This window comes from Globicephala melas, chromosome 9 (assembly GCF_963455315.2).
Source record: "Globicephala melas chromosome 9, mGloMel1.2, whole genome shotgun sequence".
Lineage (NCBI taxonomy): Eukaryota > Metazoa > Chordata > Mammalia > Artiodactyla > Delphinidae > Globicephala > Globicephala melas.
This window is the reverse complement of record NC_083322.1, coordinates 73,348,793-73,374,429: the sequence shown is the minus strand read 5'-3', so window position 1 is coordinate 73,374,429 and position 25,637 is coordinate 73,348,793. Positions and strand designations below refer to the sequence as shown.

The window sequence follows — 25,637 nt, the reverse complement described above, 5'->3', positions numbered from 1 at the left end:
GTCACACGTTAATAATTATACTGTTATCCTGTGATAAACCATAATGGAAAAGAATATGAAAAAGAATGTATAACTGAATCACTTTGCTGTACAGCAGAAATTAACACAACACTGTAAATCAATTGCACTTCAATAAATTTTTTTTAAAAACATACAATTTGAGGAGAAAGAGGAAAGCTATAAAATTCCCAACTGTTAAAAAAAAAAAAAGAAAACATCTTCATATTTGCTAAGTGTAATCTGCTGTATGTCCTCTAGACTTAGAATTTCTGTTTGCCAAGTAACATCTTATGGAAAAATCCAAACGAACTTTTTGGCCAACCCAATAAATCAACTATACTTCAACTATACTTTTATTTTATAAAATAAATTAAAAAAAAATAGTTACACCGGAAGCATCAGTCACAGTGACCGTCCTGCCCATGGCCGCCCATGTTTTGTACCACAGGACCCAGCTACCCCCAACACAGCAGCTGGGGCAGCAGTGGCGACCTGTTCCAAGGACAAGCACTGCACGGGCTGACAGTTCCTTCAGTGTCAAAGTACTGGTTGAAACCAATGCCTTGAGATAATTGGAGTCTTTCTCAGAAAAAGAATGAGGGCATGGCAGGCTGAACCTATGCCAGTAAAATTTACGAGTGAAAAGAACCTACAGTTGAACCTTGACAAAACGAGCTTGAAATGCGTGGGTCCACTTTTACACAAAACTTTCTCAATAAATACACTGGTAAATTTTTTGGAGAATTGTGACAATTTGAAAATTGTTCTCAGACAAGACAAACCACACTGCCAAGAAATATCAAAAAATTTAAGAAAAGGTATGTCATGAGTGCATGAAACATATGTAGATACTAGTCTATCCCTACATAGATATAAGGTGTTATTTAAAATCAAATTAATAATGTGTTAGTTTTCTTACTGTTTTATAACTTTGCTTTCAAAAAATTACACTACCATACAGTATGCCTTTCTCTCATAATTGGAGAAACTGAATATCAGCCTATCATCACAGGTGGTTTTTTTAAAATCATGTTTCCAATATTATAGTAGAGTATGACTGTAATACTCTATGCCATAAAAGTTTTATAATGATTCATTCATTAGTGTACAGGCTAGGCTCCCGTGAAACAATCCTATTTATTACACTAGGCTACCATAAAGCAATCATATTTCTGCTTCTTTTTATCAATGAATCATTATACCTGTAAATAAATATGAATTTTTCACATTATCTTTTCATTTCTTTATGTCTAGTGTTAGTAATACATATAAGATCTACAGCGTTTTGTATTGTGCAAGGCAATACTGATGTAGGTACTGATGATTCATCTTGTAAACAGATGACATAAACTCACGGTATCGATAGAGTACAGTCTTGTAAAGATGTTTTCTCTTCCTTATGATTTTCTTAATAACATTTTCTTTTCTCTGGCTGACTTTATCATAAGAATACATTATATAATACATATACAAAATATGTATTAATCGAACGCTCATTATTGGTAAGGCTTCCGGCCAACAGTAGGCTACTGTTAGTTAAGTTCTGGGGGAGCCAAAAGTTAAACACTGATTTTCAACTACATAGGAGGTCAATGCTCCTAACCCCTGCATTGTTCAAGGGTCAACTGGACTAGTGAGCAGAGGAAGCCAGTGAGTAAGGGGACAGAAAAAGCAGACACGTGAACTAAAACAGAATCACATGACCAGTAAGGAGAAGTATGTAGTTCCAGAACTCCCTCCGCTCGGTCATCTCAAAGTAACCTTGACCCCCTGTTTCCACAAAGCTGAGCTGTCTGGTGAACCTAACCTTGGATTTCTATTTGCCTCCTGTCTTGTCTTCTGCCCCACGGGGATTCTTCTGTGCATCAGTGTGAGACAGCTTTCTTTGCAAACAAAATAACGTAGTAAACATACATATTTTTGTACAAGCAATGTTTATAGAATGCTGACTAGGTGCCAGGGACTATATTTTAAGGGTGTTAAAAATGCTATTGTTACCACATGCTCCAGATAGGGGAAGTGAGTTATGGGAAGGGGATAACTTGCCCAAATTTTCACAGCTAGTGCAGAGTTGGCATTTGACATGAACACTGGGCAGTCTGGCATCAGAGCCTCTGCTGCCTTGTGTAGGAACTCATCAGCCAAGGTGCCATTTAAAATTGCTATTTTGTTATTTACTTACTCTATGTGGGCTTCAGAAAATGTGAGCTATTTGGTCTGTTATATAGATACTTTCTCTGAAATAAAAGGAGATAGCTTCTCAAAATAACTAAATATCATCAAGGTGACAGAAAACCATACACTAAGGTTTGTGCCTTGCTAGTGATGTGACATGGCAAAAGAAAGAGCTTTGTTCTTCCTCTTAGAAAACTAATGGGTGTTCCCCCAAATTTGTTTTTATTAAAAAACAGCATCATTGTAAACAATTTGTAAACATTTTCAAAAACTGTACTTACTAAAAAAATCAACACAAGGAAAAAATTATACCAACTGAAATGTAAATCTAACCATATCTTAAGAGGCCAGTTTAGACAAACACACACTGGCTTTTCTTCTGGTAATATCAATTATACCTACTGTAGAACTGTTGGTGGGAATGTAAATTGGTGCAGCCACTATGGAGAGCAGTATGGAGGTTCCTTAAAAAACTAAAAATAGTTACCATGTGATCCAACAATCCCATTCCTGGCATATATATCCACAGAAAACTTTAACTCAAAAAGACACATGCACCCCAATGTTCATAGTAGCACTATTTACAATAGCCAAGACATGGAAGCAACCCAAATGTCCATTGACAGATGAATGGATAAAGAAGATATGGTATATATATATATACGATGAAATATTACTCAGCCATAGAAAAATGAAATAACACCATTTGCAGCAACATGGATGGACCTAGTGATCATCACACTAAGTAAGCCAGACAAAGACAAGAATCATATGATATCACTTACATGTGGAATCTAAAAAATGATACCAATGAACTTATTTGCAAAACAAAAAGAGACTCACAGACATAGAAAACAATCTTATGTTTACCAAAGGGCCGAGGGATTGGGGAGGGATAAATTAGGAGTTTGGGATTAACATATACACATTAGTATATATAAAATAGATAACAAAGACCTACTGTATGGCACAGGGAACTATACTCCATATCTTGTAATAATCTATAAGGGAAAAGACTCTGAAAAAGAATAGGTATATATGTGTGTGTGTGTATATATATATATATACACACATATATATAACTGAATCACTTTGCTGACCACCTGAAACAAATCAACTATACTTCAAAAAAAATTACTGTAGAAACTACTAAATATTTAAAATCTACTTAGTTAGCTGCTACCTAGCAAAATGCAAAGTATTAACTTTCTTCTTACAACCACTGTTTTGTTAACTTTGGACTTGATGTTAACATTCTGAAGTAAACATTGCCTCATAGATTTCACAAAGAAGTGTACTCCAACTATAGTAGGGAAACATATTTATTTCACAACATTCTCTTTCAAGCTCTTATCATATGAACCGCAACTGGAACAATACCAGAAGTTTCCCAGCGACATCTCATTTTGACCACCTGATACGCTTAGTGGGACTTAAGTCCAAGTGTAAAATAGGAAAGACAGAGAGAAAATATGCTTTGGGGAGGTTGTGAAGCCAGAAAGTAGTAGTAAACAGTCTCTTAACCTTTTATGCAGTATACATTACCTTAATTTTTCAACATCACAGATACATAAAAATTACCCTCCAGGATGAGAATAAATGTCATTTGAACTTCCGGTTTCCTTGTCACGTTGGAACTAAGAGTTTTTTTATGGAGAGTACAGACATTGTCCTTCATATCAACCTCAAAAGATTCAAGACTGATTCCCAATACATGCTTCGTTCCTAATTATCCCACTGGAGATCTGTAAGGTTTACCTTGATTTTCTTCTACTTCTCAGTTTCATTATGTAATATTTATATTTTTCCTAGGTTTGTCTTTTTCAAAGATTTTTTTAATTTGCTGCCACTTGAACCATATACACTTCACAATTTTCTAGTTTTCTATTATTTCATCTAAAGACTTTTCTAGACACTTGTCTTACTTCAGTCTCCCTGCATGCAAAGAAACTGTAAATTTTAGAAAGCCATCCATCAGCATTTCAGTGTTTTGTTTGTTTGTTTTTGTTTTTTTTTGTGTGGTACGCGGGCCTCTCACTGTTGTGGCCTCTCCCGTTGCAGAGCGCAGGCTCAGCGGCCATGGCTCACGGGCCCAGCCGCTCCGCGGCATGTGGGATCCTCCTGGACCAGGGCACAAACCCGTGTCCCCTGCATCGGCAGGTGGATTCTCAACCACTGCACCACCAGGGAAGCCCCAGCATTTTCTTTTAATTTTTATTGAGTGCCAACCCTGTAGGGTCTGAGCCACAGCTTTATACTGTTTGGTTCCAGGGCCCTTCCTGCTCATGTCTTTGCCAAGAGCAGGTACTGAATCGTGGTCTTCAGAGAACAGTCTGCAAGTATTTATTCCCTGGGACACAACAGTAACTGGTTGGAGTTCCATCATCCTGTACCTATGGTAGAAATCATTTTCTCCCCTAAATACACAACCCTGTAATTTTTTTCTTCTGCCACGACTCTTGCTGCAGTTACCTTCATCTTTGTGTCATTTCAGGACTCTGACAACCAGTCAGCCCTCCTAATGTCACAGTTATTAAGTGCCTGCTTTATACAAGGTGTTGCAGAAGGTGATCTAGATATAACAAAAACTCTAAGATGATGTCCCACCCCTGGAGAGCTTATAAGGGCACCATCTCACGTTATATTTTGCAGCAGACAAGGGACAAATATGTGGAAAGTTAAAGAAACAAAATACATGACAAAAAAGAGATAAAATTCTTTAGAAAAAATAACTGGCCATATACTAAAATAGAATCCATATGAATGGTTGTGAAAAGGGCAAGGAGATAGGTTTGAATTAGAAACGGTAGGAGCCTCTGTAACCTCTGTAACTGAGATTTCATTCTACATTCTTTCTTGAAGTTATTTCTAAAAGCATGAAAAGAGGTCCAGTTACAGAGAATACGATAGACTACTACATAGCCACTAAAAATAATACTGTTGAATTGTTACAAAAGAAAAATTTTTATGATTCACTGCTTCCTGAAAGGGTTACAAAAAGATTACAAGGATCAGAATATGTCATTTTTTGCAAAGAGAAATATGTATGCATATCTAGTCAAAGAAAAGGAAGGGCAGTAATAAATACAATAGTAATTTCTGAGAGATGGGATGACAGGTGGTGTTATTTTATAACAACAGGCTATATATTTCAGCTGGCAGCATCTCAGTTTCATCCAAGGGCTCTTAAGAGAGAACTATTTGAGCCTTGTGACTTCTCTGTTAAAACGCTTGATGGGGGTAGAAGACACTAGCCACTTAACCGCCATCTGACCCATTTATTTGAATTTTAAGATCAAAATCAAACAAGTATCTCCGACAAAGTCTGTGCCTGTTATACTGTTTTGCACCGCCATCTTCAATGAATTGTGTCCGTGATTCTCTAGCTGTGTTTCTGCTGACACTGAGGCCTCATTCCTCTTTGGGGATGTCATCTAAGTTTACGCTTGACTTGCAATTCTCTTCTTTGACAAGCAAGTTTCACAAGGTGCCCCGATTACCCACGTTACAAGCTTTCTACTTGGGAGGACTCTCAGGATGCTTTTCTTTTCTGCAACTATTCATACGTCTATACTGTATTTCATCAATTCTATGACAAACACTCTTTCATGTTTTAACACCTCTGAAACTAGACTATGTTATATAATCAACAGCATCATAATTTTTTGGCAGCATATTCTTTTGTTGATAAACACTGGTGTGTCTGATAATCAACGGTGCCTTATGCCTGATGAAAAACAGTGTATACATTGCTATTTATTTCAGTCAGATTAATAAAGTGGGCAGATGAACCCAACCTATGTAAACAATGGCAAAGAAAAGAAATTCTTGAGTTAACAGAGAGTTTTCACTTTTCACTGTAGCTTAATTTTGAATTGATAGTTCACAGGCCATACCAAACTTGCTCTAAAGGTAATGAAAGCTGAAACAATGAATTCAAGCAAAGATCAATAGTCAAGTATCCTAAAACTGACTCTGTCCAAAGTAAACTTCATCATTCATTAGTGCATTATTCAAAGTTTATAATTCAGTGAGCTTCATATGAAGAGAATGTGACTAGTTAAGAGTCTACCTGGATGAGAAAGGAATGTATTCCCTCTTTTCATCCAATAGTCTTATTCACTAGTAAAACATTTTTTCCTGATAACTTCTTCAGAACTAACCTTAAATGCAGCTTCCAGACCATTGCAGTTAAAGAAAGCTTCACAAAGAATTGTCCCGAGCCTTCTGTCAAAATCCAAAGTTTTGGACTTAAACACAACATAATCACTTTCAAATTCCTATAAAATTCAAAATAAAATATTAGTTTACAGGAAAGAATCCAACAGTGAAAATATCAACCACAAAAGTGTGACACCTTTCTCTCTGTGAATGAATTTATTTTTCATAGCAGGATTCCAGGAGAGACAAAGAAAGAGCTGTATCTGACTAATTATTCAAGTGGCAGCCTTATAGGCACACTGAACATTTAGCACTTCCAGCTCACATTTCCACAATTCTTTTCACTGGCTCAGACCCCAACATTAGTACTTTGGCCTATCACTCTATCCTTCTCCATACTATTTTGATTATAAATGAAAAAGCAAAGGTTTTCAGAAAAGAAAAAGGAAAAAAAAATAACCCATCTTATTATAACTTTAGTCCACCTATAAGTTTAAACAGGAAGTTTTTTATTTTGTTTTTCATGGAGCAGAAACCCTGCCAGGAAACACTATTTCTTCAAGTGAGAACTAAAATCCACAGGTCTGTCTGTAAGAAAGCATCATTAGTGATACAGACAAAACATAATACTCTTCCTGCTTTCCCAGTTTCTTATTAATATGCAGTTAACAACCCCCAGTTTTCTCCTAATACATAAACACCCACTCCCATAATTACAAAGAATGAAACAGTGAAAGAATAACCATCATCTGCACAGCATTACAATTCAGTCTTCAGTGAAGTCTCAGAAATTCAGAAACACTTTGGGCTTCCCAGTCAAACCGCCCCAGGAGTGCACACCACACACTTAACATAAAGAAGTCCTTTGTTACCACCATAAACTGAGCCTCCTCTTATTAATAATAATAATGACAGCTAACATTTATTCAATTCTATTCTAAATGCTTTACATTATTAACTCAATTCTAACCACATGATGTAGGTAATATTCTTACATTTTGTAGGCAACAAAGTAAACTCAAAGAAGTTTAATGCCCACAATCTTACCCCTACTTAATGGCAGGGCCAGAACTTAAAGCCAGGTAACCTGGCTCCAAAGTCCACACTCCAAGCATGATTCTGGATGTTTGTATGAAGGAATACACCTTATGCTGAATTGAACACACACTATAACAGTGTAACGGCAAAGTTCTAGAGCACTATGTGTCATATACAACCATGTCATATTTAGCATCAAGAGGAAGTCTCCACTTATGAAGTAGGGCCAAACAGTCTCTTCATTCAAGGCTCGCTGACTTTTAAAAGTAAACACAAATGTCCAACAAGTTGTAAACAAGCCTAACTTACTCTTCTTCTCAGTATGGCAACAAAGAACATACCACTTAAGATCCTCAAAGGTTATTTGAACAATCAGCAAATAAGATCTCAGGGAGGAAACAAACGTTCATTTCCATAATTGATATCTCTCCTAACCTCTTTTTTGTCACTCAACCTGAATTCAGAACTGCTGATAGAACTTCTCCCCCAGGAAGTCCCACAGATAATTGAAATTTGTTTTATACAAATCAGAACTCATCATCCTCTCTATAAAGCCACTCCTCATTCTGTAAACCCTAACAGAAACTTTGGCAATCTCTTTCACTTCTTCCTCTCTCGGTCAACTGCTGTCAATCTTTTCTCCTAACTACCTATTCTTCATTAGTCCAGGCATCACCCTCCAGATCACCATTACCATTTAGCTGGATTTCTGTTAACCATTTTCTAACAACTCTCTTTGCCTTTAATCTCATCTCTCCCATCATTCTAACTGCAATCTAAATAAGCTTTCTAAAATAGAAATCTTATGTCACTCTCGTACTCAAAGTTCACCATTATCTCAATTCAGAATCCTAATTTCTTAGGGTAAAGTCTAAAAGTCTTAACCTCACCTACAAGCCCTCTGTGATCTGGGCCCTACTTACTGCTCCCAACTATTCCAGTACCTCTCCCCCTTTCATACACCAGGATCTAGCCACACCTGCCTTATCATACTCATTCTCTGTGTGTCATACAATTTTCTGCTCATCACTTTCTTTTCACCTACTCATCACCTGTTTCATTTCTATTTTTTTTCAGTTCCATTTATCTTTCAAGTATTGTCTCAGTTTCCCTTTCACCTCCTCTGGAAAGGGGCCCTTCACGAATGACCCCATAGTACTCTGTACATTTCATACCCTAGCACTAAGCACACTGTGTAAGTGCCAACCTGGATTCTCCCCCTGGATTTTAAACTATGAGTATAGTAGCCATGTCTCTTTTCACAGTGACAGTGCCAATATTTAATGAGGTTCCCAGCACAGAGCTGTTTCTCAATACTTACTGAAGAATAAACAATATGCTGGTATTACTGAAAACCATTTTTTCTATATTGTAAAAACTCCAAAATTGCCCTTATTAGTGACGTGGGAAATTTTGAAGTTTTAGCTAGAGAAATGCCATGGTCTGATTTAGCTCCTAAAAGGCAATCAAGCAGCTGTGTGAAGAACAGACCCTGATGGAGCCAAGACAGGGGCTGAAGAAGAGGTTTAGGAGCAAATGCAATAACCCGGGTCAAAGATGAGATCCGGGTATATTTTCAGGGTTTATCTGATGTTTATCATAAGAAAAGAGCAAGATCGTGGATGACTCCAAGGTTTTGTAATAAGTAGTACATTATATGGACTATTTAATGAGTTGGAGAAGACAAGGAAGAATAGGTATGGGGAGAGGTAAAGCAGGGGTTCAGTTTTGCATGTTGGTGACATCTATTAAGTATCTAAGTGGAGATGCTGAGTAGGCGGCCGAATAATATGCTATGTGTTTGGGATTTAGGCAGGTCCTCTCCATTATGTAAAATATCCTTTAGGCTTTTGGTAGATACTCTTTATCAATTTGAGGAAGGTCCCCTCTATTCCTATTTCTAAGAGTTTTTATCATGAATGGATGTTGAATTTAGTCAAAAATTTAATGCATCGAAGTTTTTAAACTACTAAACTATCACAAAGGAGGCAAGAATATACAATGGAGAAAAGACAGTCTCTTCAATAAGTGGTGCTAGAAAAACTGGACAGCTACGTGTAAAAGAATGAAATTAGAACACTCCCTAACACCATATACAAAACTAAACTCAAAATGGATTAAAGACCTAAATGTAAGGCTGGAAACGTAAAACTCTTAGAGTAAAACACAGGCAGAACACTCTGTGACATAAATCACAGCAGTATCTTTCTGGATCTACCTCCTAGAGTAATGAAAATAAAAACAAAAATAAACCAATGGGACCTAACTAAACTTAAAAGCTTTTGCACAGCAAACAAAACCATAAACAAAACAAAAAGACAACCCACAGAACAGGAGGAAACATTTGCAAGCTACCGACAAGGGATTAATCTCCAAAATATACAAACAGCTCATACACCTCAGTACTCAAAAACCCCAAACAACCCAATTAAAAAATGGGCAGAAGATCTAAACAGGCATTTCTCCAAAGAAAACACACAGATGGCCAAAAAAGCACATGAAAAGATGTTCAATGTCACTAATTATTAGAGAAATGCAAATCAAAACTGCAATGATGTATCACCTCACACAGGTCAGAATGGCCATCATCAAAAAATCTACAAACAATAAATGCTGGAAAGGGTGTGGAGAAAAGGGAAAACACTCCTACACTATTGGTGGGAATGTAAATTGGTACAACCATTATGGAGAACAGTAGGGAGGTTCCTTACAAAACTAAAAATTGAACTACCATATGATCCAGCAATCCCAACTCCGGGGAATATATCCAGAGAAAACCATAATTCAAAAAGACACATGCACCCCAATGTTCACTGCAGCACTATTTACAATGGCCAAGACGTGGAAGCAACCTAAACGTCCATTGACAGAGGAATGGATAAAGATGTGGTACATATATACAATGGAATATTACTCAGCCATTAAAAAAAGAATGAAATAACGCCATTTGCAGCAACATGGATGGATGTGGATACCATCACACTAAGTCAGACAGAGAAAGACAAATATCATATGGTATCATTTATATATGAAATTTAATTTTAAAAAAATGATACAGATGGGGAATTCCCTGGCAGTCCAGTGGTTAGGACTCTGTGCTTCCACTGCAGGGGGCACAGGTTTGATCCCTGGTCAGGGAACAAAGATCTTGCATACTATGCAGTGTGGCCCAAAAAAAAAAAAAAAAAAAAAGATACAAATGAACTTATTTACAGATCAGAAACAGACTCACAGATTTTGAAATCAAACTTGTGGTTACCAAAGGTGAAACGTGGAGGGAAGTGATAAATTAGGAGATTAGGATTGACATATACATGCTACTATGTGTAAAACAGATAACTAATAGGAACCCACTGTATAGCACAGGGGACTCTACTCAATATTCCGTAATAACCTATATGGGAAAAGAATCTGAAAAAGAATGGATATAAATATGTATAACTGATTCATTTTGCTGTACACCTGAAACACATTGTAAATCAACTATACTCCAGTAAAAAAATTTTAATGCATCGATTAACACAATTATGATATTTCTCTTCTTTCACCTGTTAATATTGGGATTACACTGATTTTCAAATATTGAACCAGCCTTGCATCCCTAGAACAAACCCCCTAGGGACATGGTGTAGAATTCTTTTTGTATACTGTGGAATTCTATTTGCTAATAATTTAAGGATTTTGTACCTATGTTTATGAGGGATAAGAGCTTGCACTTTTCACTTCTTTGCACTGTCTTAGCTGGTTTTGGCAGCAAAGTAAAACCTACTAGCTTTGTAAAACAAATGGGAAAGTGTTACCTTCACTTGTATTTCTGGAAGAGACTGTGTAGAACTGGTGTCACAGGTATAACTTGGTGACATTGAAGTTTAGTTCCAGACCACTGAAATGAAGTGGTTACCACAATAAAGCAAGTCACATGAATTTTTTTTGTTTCCCAGTGTGTATAAGAGTTATGTTTACACTATAGTGTAATTACACTAAGTGTAATAGTGCTATTACACTAAGTGTGCAATAGCATTATGTCTAAAAAATGTATATACCTTAATTGAAAAATTACTAAATTATTACTAAAAAATATTAACAATCTTCTGAGCCTTCAGTGAGTCACAGTAATAACACCAAAGATCACAGATCTATCACAGATGACCATAACAAATACAGTAATAACAAAGTTTGAAATATTGTGAGAACTACCAAAATGTGAGAGACACGAAGTGAGCAAATGCTATTGGAAAAATGATGCTCAACACAGGGTTGCCATGGACCTTTGATTTAAAAAAAAAAAGAAATTGAGGTGCGCCTGTAATTCTTAAATATTTGGTAAAATTCTCCTAGGAACAACCTCAGCATGAACATTTTCTTCAGGGGAGTCTTTAATCACAAATCCAATTTCTTTAATAGTTATAGTGTTATTCAAATTATCTCACCCTCACAAGAAAAAATTTATGTGTGACAACAGATGTTAAGTAAACTTACTGTGACAATCATTTCACAACATATACATGTATCATATTATTATGTTGTACACCAGTGGCCCCCAACCTTTTTGGCACTAGGGACCAGTTTCGTGGAAGACCATCTTTCCACAGACCGGCCGGGGTGGGGGATGTTTCAGGTGTTAATGTGAGAGATGGGGAGTGGCAGACGAAGCACTGCTCGCTCGTCTGACACTCACCTCCTGCTGTGCGCCTCGTCTCCTAAGAAGCCGTGTACCGGGGACCTGTTGCACACTAAAACTAATACAATGTTACATGTCAATTATATGTCAATTTAAAATATTTATTTCATATTGAGTGAGTTGTGGTAGCTCTAATTTTTTTAGGAATTGGTTCATTTCATCTAAGTTATCAAACTTATGTGTGTAGATGTTATTCTTTTGTGTTTTGGTATTCCCCATTTTTTTGATATCTGTTGATGATGTAATTGTAGCTATTTTTTACTCCTGATATTGGTAATTTGTCTTTGTTTCTTTGTAGTCTTGCTAGAGCTTTGTCTTTTCAAAGAACTCTTACTTTCACTGACTTTTCTCTATTCTTTCTTTTCAATTTCATTGATTTCTGCTCTTTCTTTCTTCTGATTATTTCCTTCTTTCTGATTGATTTGTATCTATTTGCTCTCCTATTTTTTCTAAGTTCTTAGCGTGGAAACAGATTATTGATTTGAGATTTTCTTCTTTTTTAATGTATGCATTTAGTGCTATAAATATCCCTCAGAACTGCTTTAGCTGTTGCCACAAATTTTGATATACTGTATTTCCTTTTCATTCAGTTCTCTACACTTTATTTCTCTTGAGACTACTTCTTTGATTCATGGAATATTTAGAAATGTGATCTTTAAGTGTTTAGATATTTTCCTGTTAGGTTTCCGTTATTGATTTCTAGTTTGATTCCACTGTCATCAAGGAACGTACTATGTAGGATGTCATATCTTTTAAATTTGTTGAGGTTTGTCTTATGGTCCAGGATATGGCATATCATGGTACATGTTTCACAAGCACTTGAAAATAATGTGAATTCTGCTGTTGTGGCATGGAGTGTTTTATAAATGTCAATTAGATCCTCTTGGCTGATGGTATTGAGTTCTTTTAGATCCTTGCTGATATTTCATCTGGTTGTTCTTTCAATCACTGAGAAGGAAGCATTGAAGTCTCCAACTAGAATTGTGGATTTGTCTATTTTCTTTCTCAGTTCTACCAGTTTTTGAATCACATATTTTGCTGCTCTGTTGTTTGATGCATACACATCTAGGATTGCTATATCTTCTTGGTAGATTTACCCTTTTATTTTATCATTACATAATGTCCCTTCCTGGTATTCTTTTTTTTTTTTTCCTGCTATGAAGTATATTTTACCTGATATTTATATAGCTATTACTGCTTTCTTTACTGCTATCCTTTGATTAATGTTTGCATGATATGTCTTTTTCTGTTTACTTTTAATCTGCATATATGACTATATTTGAAGTGAGTTTCTGAAAGAAAACATATAATTTGGTCACTTTTTAAATCCACTCTGCTAATCTCTGTCTTTGTATTGGTGTACTTATACCATTTACATTTAATGTAATTATTACCATGTTAAGGTTTAAGTCTGCCATTTTATTTGCTGTCTATTTGTTCTGTTTTTTCTTGTTTTTCTGCAACTGTTTGAAATTTTTTAGCATTATATTTGATGTACCTATAGTGTTTTAAGTCTGTCTCTTTATATTGCTCTAGATATTACTTTATTACATTATATATACATCAGTGTCTAATGTTGCCATCTAACATCAGTTCAAGTAAAGTATAAAATCTTACCTCCCACAACCAATGAATCAAGGAAGAAATCATCTAGGAAATTAAGAATACATTGAGACAAATGGGGAAAAAATCCAACATACTCAAACTTAGGGAATGCATCAGAAGCAGTGTTAAGATTGAAAATTTATCACTGTAAAGACATACATTAAAAAAGGATCTCAAATGAATAACCTAATTTTACACCTTATAGGAGTTGAAAAACAGCAAACTAATCCCAAAGCTAGCAGAAGGAAGAAAAAAAATCAAGATTGGAATAGAGATAAAGGAAGTAAACAACAGAAAAATAGAGAAAATCAACAAAACCAAAAGTTTGCTCTTTGAAAAAGAAAATGAAATTGACATTTAGCTAGATTGACTAATGAAAAAAGAAACTCAAATTACTAAAATGAATGCTGGGTAATTCAGAAATAAAAAAGATTATAAAAATATGCTATGAACAAGTGTACACCAAACTCTATAACACAAATGAAATGAACAAACAGAAACACACAACCTACCAAGACTGAATCGTGAAGGAAAAACTGAATAAGCCTATAACTAGTAAGGAGGTTTAGTCAGTAATCAAAAACACTTCAACAATAACAAAAAAGCCTAGGACCAGACAGCTTACTGATGAATACCACCAAACATTTAAAGAAGAATTAATACCAATCCTTCTCAAACCCTTGCAAAAAAAATTGAAGATATAACACTTCCTAACTCATCCTGTCAGGTAAATATTGCCCTGACACCAAAGCCAAATAAAGACATTACAAGAAAACTACAGACTGGTATTCCTTATAAATAGCGATACCAACACTCTCAACAAAAAGTCGCAAACGGAATCCAGCAGCATACTAAAAGGATCACACACCATGACCAAGTGGGTTTATTCCCAGAATGCAAGGATGGCAAATAAAAATCAATGTCAGTAGACCACATTAATAGAATGACGGAAAAGACCACATGATCATCTCAACTGATGTAAAAAAAAAAAAAATTCAACACCCTTAAATGATAAAAACACTCAATAAACTAGAAATGGAAGGAAACTTCCTTAACATGATAAAGGCCATCTATGAAGAACCCACAGGTAACAGCATACTCCGTGATGAAAGACTAAAAGATTTCCCCCTATGATCAGGAACAAGGCAAGGATGTTCCACTTCCACCACTTCTATTCAATACTAGCTGGGGAAACACTAGTTAGAGCAATTAGGTGAGAAAAAGAAATAAAAGGCATCCAAACTGAAAAGGAATAAGTAAAATTATCTCTGTTAATACATGACATGATTTTATACTTAGAAAACTCTAAAGATTCTGCACCAAAAGCAAAACCAAAACCAAAACAAAACCACTATCAGAGGTAATTCAGCAAAGTTGCAGGATGCAAAAATCAGTTGCACTTCTATATGTCAGTTATGAGCAACAAAGTTGGATCCTTACAAGATATACAAAAATTAACTCAATATTTATCAAAGACCTAAATGTAAGAGCTAAAAGTATAAAACTCTTAGGAGAAAATACTGGAGAAAATCTTCATGACATTGGATTTAGCAATCATTTCTTGGATATGACACTGAAAGCATAGGCAACAAAAGATAAATTTGACTTCATCAAAATTAAAAACTTTTGTGCATCAAAGGACACTACCATGGGTCTGAAAAACAACCCATGGAATGGAAGAAAGTATTTTCAAGTCATACATCTGATCAGGGGTTAATGTCCAGAATATAAGAACTCCTACAACCCAACAACAAAGGAATCCAATTCAAAAATGAGCAAAAGACTTGAATAGACATTTCTCCAAAGGCATAAAGATGCCTAATAAACACATGAAAAGATGACCAACATCACTAATCATTATGGAATGCAAATCAAACCACAATGAAGTATTACTTCATGGTCACTAATATGGCTATTATCCAAAATAATGAAAAATAATAAGTGTTGATGCGGATGTGCTAACATTGGAATCCTGCATTACTGGTGGGAAGACAAAATAGTTCAACCACTATGGAAAACAGTTTGGAAATTCCTCAAACAGTTCAAAATAGAATTACCATATGATCCAGCAATTTTAATCTTAGGTACGTATCCATAAGAATTGAAAGCAGGGACGACACAGATACTCGCTCAACAATGTTCATAGCACCATTATTCACAAGAGCCAAAGAGGTGGACACAAGCAAGCATCAATCAATAAATGAATAAACAAAATACATTATATATATATATATATATAAAAAATAGATTTAGCCTTAAAAAGGAATTAAATTAAAAGGATAATTTAGCCTTAAAAAGGGATTAAAGGAAATTGTGACACATGCTACAATATGGATGAAACTTAAAGGCTTATGCTAAGTGAAATAAGCCACACACAAAAGAATTATTTTGAGTCCACTCATATGAGGTATCTAAAATAAATAAATTCATATAGAGAGAAAGTAGAACAGATATTACCAGGTACCAAGGGGAGGGGGCAATGAAGAGTTATCATTTAATGGGTGCAAAGTTTTTGTTTGGGATGATGAAATGTTCTGGAAGTGGATAGCAGTGATGGTTGCACAACATTGTGAATATACTTAACGCCACTGAATCGTACTCACAAATGGTTTAAATGCTAAATTTAATGTAAAATACATTTTACCACAATTTTATATACAGAAAAAAAACCTTCCTTCTATTTTGATCCCTTTACTCTCTTCCATTTATAATGGTCTTAAATACTTTCTGTACATACATTTAGAACCACAGAGAATGTTATAATTTTTGCTTCCACCATGAAACATTATTTAGAAAACTCAAGAGGAGAAGGAAATTCTATTGTATTTACACTTATTTCTACATACCACATTCTTCCTGCTGTTCCAAGGTTCCCTTCTTTATCACCTCCTTTCTGTATTAAGAACTTCCTTTAGCCATTCTTTAAGGATCAGTCTACTAGTGACAAATTATTAGGGTTTTTTTTTTTGGTCTAAGAATTTCTTGATTTCCCCCCCTTAATTCTTGAAGGGTATTTTTAACTGGGTACAGAATTCTGAGTTAACAATTCTTGTCTTTCAGCACTTAAAAATATTTTGCCATTTCCTTCTGGCCCTTGTGATTTCTGATAAGAAAACCACTGTCATTCAAACCATTTTTTCCGCTTGGGTAAGTTGTGCTTTCTCTCTCACTACTTCTGAGATTTTTTTATCTTCAGTTTTCAGAAGTTTAATTATGATGTGTCTTGGCATGGATTTCCCTGGGTTTATCCCTGGATTTACCTTTCTGCTACTGATATCCTCTTGAATCTGTAGGTTTATGTCTCCTGCCAAATTTAGGTGGTTTCCAGCTACTTCTCTGAGACTTTCAGCTTCATGGTCTTTCTCCTCTCTTTCTGGAACTTTGAGGACACTAGTGCTAGATCTGTTACAGTCTTATAAGTCCCTAAGGCTCTGCTCATTTACTTTCAGTCTACCTTCTCTGTTGTTCAGACTGAGTGCTTTCTATTGTTTCATCTTCCAGTTCACTGATTCTTTCCTCTGTCACTCCATCCTGACACTGAACTCAATCACTATGCAGTGTATTTTTATTTTTTTCAGCTCTAAAATTCCAATTTGTTTTTTATATCTTCTATTTGTTTGCTGAGAATTTCTATTTCTTTACTGAGGTTATTTTTTATTTGTTTCATTATGTTGATAATTGCTTGTTGAAGCATTTTTGGCATGGCTCTATAAAGCCTGTCAGATAATTCTAACATGTCTTATCTCAATGGTGACATCTATTAGTTGTCTCTTTTTGTTCAGTTGAGATCTTCCTGGTTCTTGGTATAATGAGTACATTTTTATTGAACCTGGATGTTTTCATACTATGTTTCATATTATGAGACTGGATTTTATTTAAACCTTCAGTTTTTGCTAGCATTCTACAATACTGCTCTGGCCCCTTTACTGTCAAGTGGAGACAGAAGTCCAGTTTCTCCACTCAGCAACCATTAATACCTAAGGGTGGGGAGCTCCTGTTATGGCTGGGTGTTCCAGTTTCCCATGTGGTCTCAACAGATGTCACAGTACTGGTGACCTGGTTACTATTTGGTCATGGTGAAAGCACTGACTTTCTAGAGGCTTCCTGTGACACTACCCTAGTGGGGTAAAGGACACTTCTGGGTGAGGAAAGAAATTCAGGATTCTCATGTGTTCTCCACTGACATCACAGAGAGTGAGCTCATAACTGGCTAGCTAGGATGAAAATCATGACTCCCTACTTGGCCATCACTGATACCACCCCAGTGGAGGTGTGGACTGGGTGGGGTAGCATTTTACACATTGGCTGTAAGTCTAGTCTCCCCATACAGTCTTTGCTGGCATGGATGGGGGTAGGGAACAGTTTCTTCTGTGATATTTTTCTGGACTAGAGAGACTGCAGTCTACAAGTTTTCTGTCTTGCCAGGCTGTCCCTTTCTTGAGAGGGATCAGGCTTTAATTGAGGTTTTTAATGTCTGTGACCACTGGTGTTTCCAGGTTGCCAGTGTCTTCACCTCTAGGTCTGCATTATTTCAGGCAAGAAGGAAATTCAGGTAACTCATCACTATGTTGTCTTTTGGGTCCATCTGTCTTCTTCTTTTCACCTTTCAGAGTCTTCTTATGTGTCTTTTACACAGTGACCGGTACTGTAGTTGTACTTAGAGGAAAACGGAAAAGTACATCTACTCCATCTTCCCAGAAGAAGCTCCTAAGTAAATTTTTAAACAGTGATATCTACTACTTTAAATAACTTTAAAAAATAAATAATACATAAATTCACGGAATAATATACAATTTTTTTAAAAATAGGTAATGCTATTGCAGTGATACAGAATGACTGCTAAAATATATTAAGTGACAAAAGGTATACATGATCTGTAGAGGATGCTATGAGTGCAAAAACAGAATTCAAAATACATACACCCATGTATACACTAGTACATGCACCATGTATCACTGGAACATTATATAAGAAACTCATAATGGTAAATGTCCTTGGGGAAGGAAAATGAAAGACTAGGGGGAAAAGCAGGGAATGAGAAGAACGGGACTAAATTTTTGCATTTTTGCATGTTATCTTTCCAAAAGAACAAGTAAGTAATGTTTTTAAATAATCAATTTTTCCTTGAAAAGTAAGCAGGCAAGACCTGAAAATCCTACAGATGACTAATAAGAAATTTATGTAGTTAAAATTTTTAAATGCTACACACTGTAATAGCAAAAGAATTAATAAATAGTTCAGGAGACTAGAACAGAACAGAAAACTAATTGTAGGAACTAGAACACAAGCTAGTACAGATTAATAACTACTTTTAAAGTGAATTTTAGATCCTGGAGTAATGGCGGGCTAGGTACCTGGATCAATCTTCCTACTAAAAACTAGTAGGCAAAAGGAAACTAGCCACAGCATCTTGGATCACACCACCTCAGGGCACAGGTCCTCAGGTGAGTTCCTCCAGTTGCCCCAGATGAATTTATTCCCTTCATTTCTAGGAAAACGCAATGAGGGTGATAAACACTAAAGAACTGACATGGCACAACAAAAGAAACCTGATAGGTTGAGAGTTCTGGGTTGGAATCTCTGTTCCACTCCCTGGAACTGTGTAATCTCGGGTAATTTACATATCCTCATCTGCCTGGGTGGTCACTCTCAGGGTTACAGCTAGAATTAAGCAGGAATGTGTGTAAAGGTTTGGCGTGATGCCTGGCACCCAACACTTGTTCAGTAATTATTAATGGACTCATTAACAGACACTAGTGGAGCCAAGAGGTTACTCTCAAGAATATCCACCATCCTTGCTTAGTTATCTAGGGAATTTTATTTACTCAAGCTACACCTCAGAATGTCGGTAAAAACCAAGCTGCTGAGCCTCAAGTCACCTGCCCATCAGTTAAATACAATTAAGAAAGCAAGTCTCTTATCAAGTTCAAAATGATACAAATTGTTGTCTATATTCACTAACATCAAACTTGCTAAGAGACTACAACTCAATGATTTCCACCACTAAAAAAGAAAGGATAACTATGCAACACGATAGAGGTGCTAATAATCACTACACTGGCTATTAAAATATATAAATGTATCAAATTAACATGCTGTACACCTTAAATATGCACAATGTTACATGTTTCAATTAAATAAATTAGAAAGCAAGTCTCTCCCCCTAATGGTCTGGATCTCAAAGAGTCCCATAGGAAGAAGTCAAAGCAAATACCTAAAGTGAACTTTATATTCAGTATTAATAATTCAGAAACCCAAGAACATTTTTATGGACACACCGGAGAAATCCCCATCTTCTGTAAATAGACTATACTGGCAGAACTTCTGTCATACCAATAAAGGCTCAAAGCCTGATTGATAGGCTTGAGATTAATGAAGAGAGAGACATAAACAGCATTTCCAAAAGCAAATTGCCAGTCACTGTTTCTCTAATTTACCAGAACATATATAAACCATTTCTACACCAGAGGGCAGGAAGTCTGACTATGATACACTGGACAGTTACATTAGCACTATTCAATGGGGATTGGGGAATGCAGAGGGGTGTGTGCAGTGGGAGAGGAAGGGCATAGGGGTGGGCATGTGTCATGGGGAAACACCTGTATGAATATATGAGTTTGCAGGTAGTTCGCTAACATAATATCTCCTAAAAATTACCAGCTGATTTCATCATAAAAACCAGAACACAATGAAACTCAGCTAAAAAGCCCCCAAATGAACAGTTTATTAAGCAAAAATATACAATCATTGCAATATTCTGAGGCAATACTGATAACCAAGACACATTCAAAAAAAGCAAAGGTCATCTTTGACATAAGCACACCAACTAAGTGAACTTTTAGTTAATTCAAATTTCGATTTCGAGGAATAACCAAAGTCAAGGAGCTTTTAAATTATATTCTAAAGCAGGATACAGTAATCAGATAAAAGGATGAAGGGGAACTTCGAGGGCAGGTTATCAATGTCTCTAACCCAGATCTGGAGATCACAGGTAAGCCTTGCCCATTTTATACTAAATACAAATAGCAAGCAGATATATGTGTGTGTGTGTGTGCGTGTGTGTGCGTGCGTGTGTGTGTGTCAAGAGCAAGTGAATTTTCTATTCTATGTTTGTGACTGTGCAGGGTTTGGGCAGACACAGGGATAAATTCAGGACCTTTAGCACTACCAGGGAAGCGATATCAGCTAAACCTAGCCATGTCCTCCAACCCTGGCACACTGAAAAGCTGCCAGGATTTGTAATCATGAGCAAATCAAGGCTCTCCTGTAACTCGAATGCACCCGACGGTCCTGTGCACGCTGGGTTTCACGCTCCTCTGCTTAGTTGCTCATAAGAGCTAAATCAAGCCCTCCCCCCCCCGCAAGAGTCCCATCCTGTCCATATTCACCGAATTCCTGCTGGGTGCCAGACATCTTAGCAGGCTCTGGGGATGAGCCCATGCATTCCCCTAGATCATCACCACAGATCTAGGTTTCTCTTACTTCCCCACAAATGAGCAGGACACACAATGACCATATCTTCCTTACCATTAACTCTACTTCCCAAAAACTGTCAGCAGTTCAGAGGGATTAACTTTGCTAACCACGTCCTTACAAAGCTAACATACTGTACTTGTACACTTCAGAGAGTCAATTATTTGGCCAAATATACACATTATAGTGAATAAATTCACATTCCACAAAAAACAATGATGACGAGAGGTAATCTAGTTTTTTTTTTTTTAGTACCTGGGATTCACTGTCATAGCAAACCACTAAAATGAAGCTATTTTTATCCTAGAGCTGCAGGGATGCCCACAGGAACTCCTTGGCTCCTAACCTGCTGGCAGTGACAGAAAACAGAAGCAGCTTAAACCTGAAAGCTTCCCTCTTTTTCAGAAAACATACATGTTAATAATATATGTAATGAATGAGGTGAAAGTAAATATTCAAGTAGATGAAAAATTTACCTAATGATTCAAGAAAAGGCTAAAATAAAACACACAAGTTACATGGACACCAGATAATCAGATCTAAATGAGTTAATATGGAAAGTTCCTTTCCACTATACATCAACAAGAGACAAATCCAGACTGAGGTCCACTGTTATATTAGAAACAGTTTAAAATATTCTAAACTGAAAATGCAAAAGTTAGGGACCTAACTTCTGGTCCCTGATCTACCACTAAGTAAATGAGAGACCTCAGACAAGTCATTTCCCCTCTTTCACCCGGGAGAGGTTGGACTGAATGGGACCTATTATCACTGTGACCTACTGTCCTTCCCAGCTTTAAAATACGATTCTATGAAATTGAAAACAAAAAGATACAGTATTACCATGTTATTGTAATCAGATGGGTCATATGTGCTCTGTTTAAAAATCTTACAGAGTTCCATAAATTCTTCACTCATCTCGTGGATTTGTCCATTTAAAATTGCTCCCTTGGTACCGCCAAATTCAAGTCTTTCCAGCTTTTCAAATTCCAGTATGGTGACAAATACATCCTTTGAAAAAAAACATCGTAAAGATTTTTCCACCCTCTTGAGTAGGAAAAGAACATTTAAAAGTTTCAAAGAAAGAACATTTTCCAACATTCAAAATCAGTGAGTCAATGGACACTTACATGATATAAAGTGAATATTAATGATGTAACTGAACTAAGTAACTGCCTACTTTTAAAATCATACTCCCATTTTCACATGGACTGAAAATTATCAAGCAGTACAGGCAACACCTAGCTTACCATAGTTAAACATTTGATTCTCTAATTTCATATCCTTCTAATCATAAGTCAGACGTCCGGGTGAGATCCAAAACTCATTTTCAGCCACCAACACTGCAGTGATGGGCTCTCTTATGGAAAAGGAGCTTAAGAGACTGTTATGAAAGGGTGATGCAAGTTACCCAGAGTCAGGCATTTGGCACTCAAACTTTAAGAGGCATTCAGCCTGCTTAAATGATGAGAATTTTCAAAACATAAAGCTCTAATTTTGAATGAAATTCAACAAATCTATCAACAAAAAAGCCCGAACATGCTAGAAAGAGTTTTACAAAGAAAACAAGGAAGTTCAAAATGAAAAAAAAAACAAAAACAAAAACAGAAACCTTAGCCAGTTGGCTCCATACAAGTTGTTGTGTGTGTTTACATGTATGTAATTCATGTTTGGTTTTTTGGCATTTAAAACATTTATAAAAAGCACGTTTTCATGTTCTTTTCATCTATTTTTATGAATAGTTTTAATATTTGAATAGTATAACATATATATTTATATACTAAAAGTTACCATGATATTTTAGATTATCAAATGGGTTTTCAGCTATGGAATCCCAATAAAACCATCAAACATGTAAAGGAAAAAAGGGGTTATTTTATAGCTTCCTGATTTACAACCATTTTCTAGGAACGTAGTAAGTTGTAGGACAAGGGTCACTGGTACATAGAGATTCACTTACACTCAGTATAATAAAATAATCAAAAATGAATTTTTTAGAAAAAGAAGCCAAAGCTTTAAAACTAAACAAAGCTTTGAAACTAAACAAACTAAAGCTTTTACTGTATCTTGATAGCACGGGCCTCGTAAACTCCTCATGAGGATCACCAAGAAAGCAGACTTCCCACCTCCCACCCAAGTAGAACAAACTATTCCCTAAATCATATAAAAAGCTATAGGATTTTCTGAAACAACTTACAATATGAATAAATTACAAGTCAATAAATGAATACCTCTATTTTTATGAAGCGGTCGAGAAATTTGTCAAATCTAAGAAACACCAGATGAGACTGGAAATCCCATGGTTTCAGCTCCTTATTTCCCATAAAATAGCTTGCCAATCCTTCTCTATAGTTAAAAAAACAATTTTTGAAAGTCTTTAAGATGTTAACGGCCACCTGCACCTTTTCCAGAGAGTCTTCAATTTCTCCTCTCAAAAGGTCTTCAGGCAAAAGGTAAGCTAGTGCCTAGGATTCAATGAAAGGAAACAATAATAAGAAAATGTTTAATAGTTTTACTGAAAATGACTGTTTCAATGAACTGTTTTATTTTTTCAGTGCATGATTTTTAAATTACAATGTCTAGAATTGGGGCAGCAATGCTGTAAAACAGGAAATACAAATTCTAGAAATTCAGGCACTTAGGTTTCAATGACATACTTGCATACATTAGAGACTTCTACAGGAGATGCTGCAATTTCTGGAATTAAACATTCTGCCAATGACTACATTTTTGCTAAGCTTCAAAGATACAACAACTGTGTAACCAGAATTTGCATGGCTATTCCTAGCAGCAAATATTCTGCACAACTGTTTTTTCATATAAAGAAATGTATAAGCCAGGAAGGGACATCTATAAGACCATGTATTTTAAAAATACGGTCACGTTACCTGGCAGCACAAGGTCACTTGAAAAGGTGAGAAAGAGCTAACACAGGTGATTATACCATTGGCAATTCTTTTAGGTTAGCAGACTTCTCTTCTGGGGGCTTAAACTCATTATAGGACGTAAAATCTAGCCGAGATATGCCATATGAACTAGTTTTCAATAGTGGAAATGCAAAGGCGAGAACGATTATAGAAAAACCAGCAGATTCATGTAGCAACTCTCGTAGGACCATCATTCAGTTCTTCCCTTTGCATATTTGTTATCAACTTTCACAATTTCCCTGTTTAGGAGCCTCAGGAGCCTATAAAATCTAATCCTGATGCATCTTCACCTCATATAAATTATACGTTTAAACTGCACACCTTTAATTCTGCAGTTGCTTAGAAAGTTGTCACAGATCTCAATGGAGAAAGTATTGAAAGCCATTGGGTTCAGCACAGCAGATAGAAGAAATATTTTTCTAAATGTAGACATATTGCCCTCCATCTCCCAATAATGGCTATGGTTTTACATGCAATATAGACTCTGTGCCATAAATGTGTAAAGTAGTAAGAATATCATTCATTTGGTGTCTAAAAAGCCTACTAACTAGTTCCTTCAATTCTAGCAGATCAGGAACAGTGAACAGTGGAGACCATGGTCACCTGGACAGCACATGACCCATCTAAAGGGGTACGTGAAGCTCTAGCAGCTGACTGTGTCAATGGGGATGCAAGAGCCAATGCAGTGAGATCTGACTTTTCAGTAGAGGCTGGGATGTTGGAAATTCAATGAGACCTACTCAATTTAAGCATCAGAAACAATTTTTTTTTAAATTTCAAAATACTATGCAAAATAAAAGCAGTGCATTGATCCATTGGCCAAAGACAGTTGACAGAATGCCAGCTTATGACTTCTGACGTACACCACAGCAAGGGTTCAAATGTTTCATAAACACGTTGAAGTCTACACAGTCACAAAAACAAAGTACATGAAAACTATATAAGAAAATTATAAAAGGCACATAAAATGTGTGATCACACAAATCATGCAATGTACAAAATTAAGAAACAACATGGTACAAGTGTATACTCAATGAATCACTGCAAATTTTTTAAAGCTGGTAATGCTCAAAGCTGAATTATACTAAAACTTTTTACACATTGATAATAGCAATGCAATTAACATAATCTTTTGAAAAAGAATTTGTAAATATCAAATAGCGTTCAATAGTCATGAAAAGATTGTACCCCTTGATCAACATCAGGAATTTATATTAAGCCAATTATCCAAGTTAAGGAAAAGGATTTCTGTATAAAGTTGTTTTCTGCATGTTGTTTATAATACAGGAGGCTGGAAGCAACGTAAATATCCAACAATAGCAATCATTTTTCAAGAAGCTAGTAAAAAAAAAAAAGAATTATAAAATGCATAAATACGTGTAAATTTTGGAAGAAGGAAAATTTTTAAATGCTGAATTTTAGGGTGATAGAACTGCAGGACTATTTCCATTGTTATAAATTTTATGCAATAAGAGTATTTTACAATTATTCATATACCACATATTAATAGTAATTAGAAATAAAAACTTACATTAAAATATGGAGCAAAATGAGTAAGAACTCTGTCAGCTGGGTGA

The 25,637-nt window shown here is 35.9% G+C and overlaps 1 protein-coding gene across 1 annotated transcript in view; it reads right to left on the bottom strand.

Annotated features, from left to right (window-relative positions):
* The window catches only part of DNAH11 (dynein axonemal heavy chain 11), a 315,096-nt gene that overhangs the window by 265,166 nt on the left and 24,293 nt on the right, over nt 1–25,637 (bottom strand). The window contains 3 exon segments of the mRNA XM_060305020.1: nt 6,339–6,455; nt 21,977–22,144; nt 23,365–23,598. Of these exon segments, the coding sequence (XP_060161003.1) occupies nt 6,339–6,455; nt 21,977–22,144; nt 23,365–23,598 (519 nt within the window).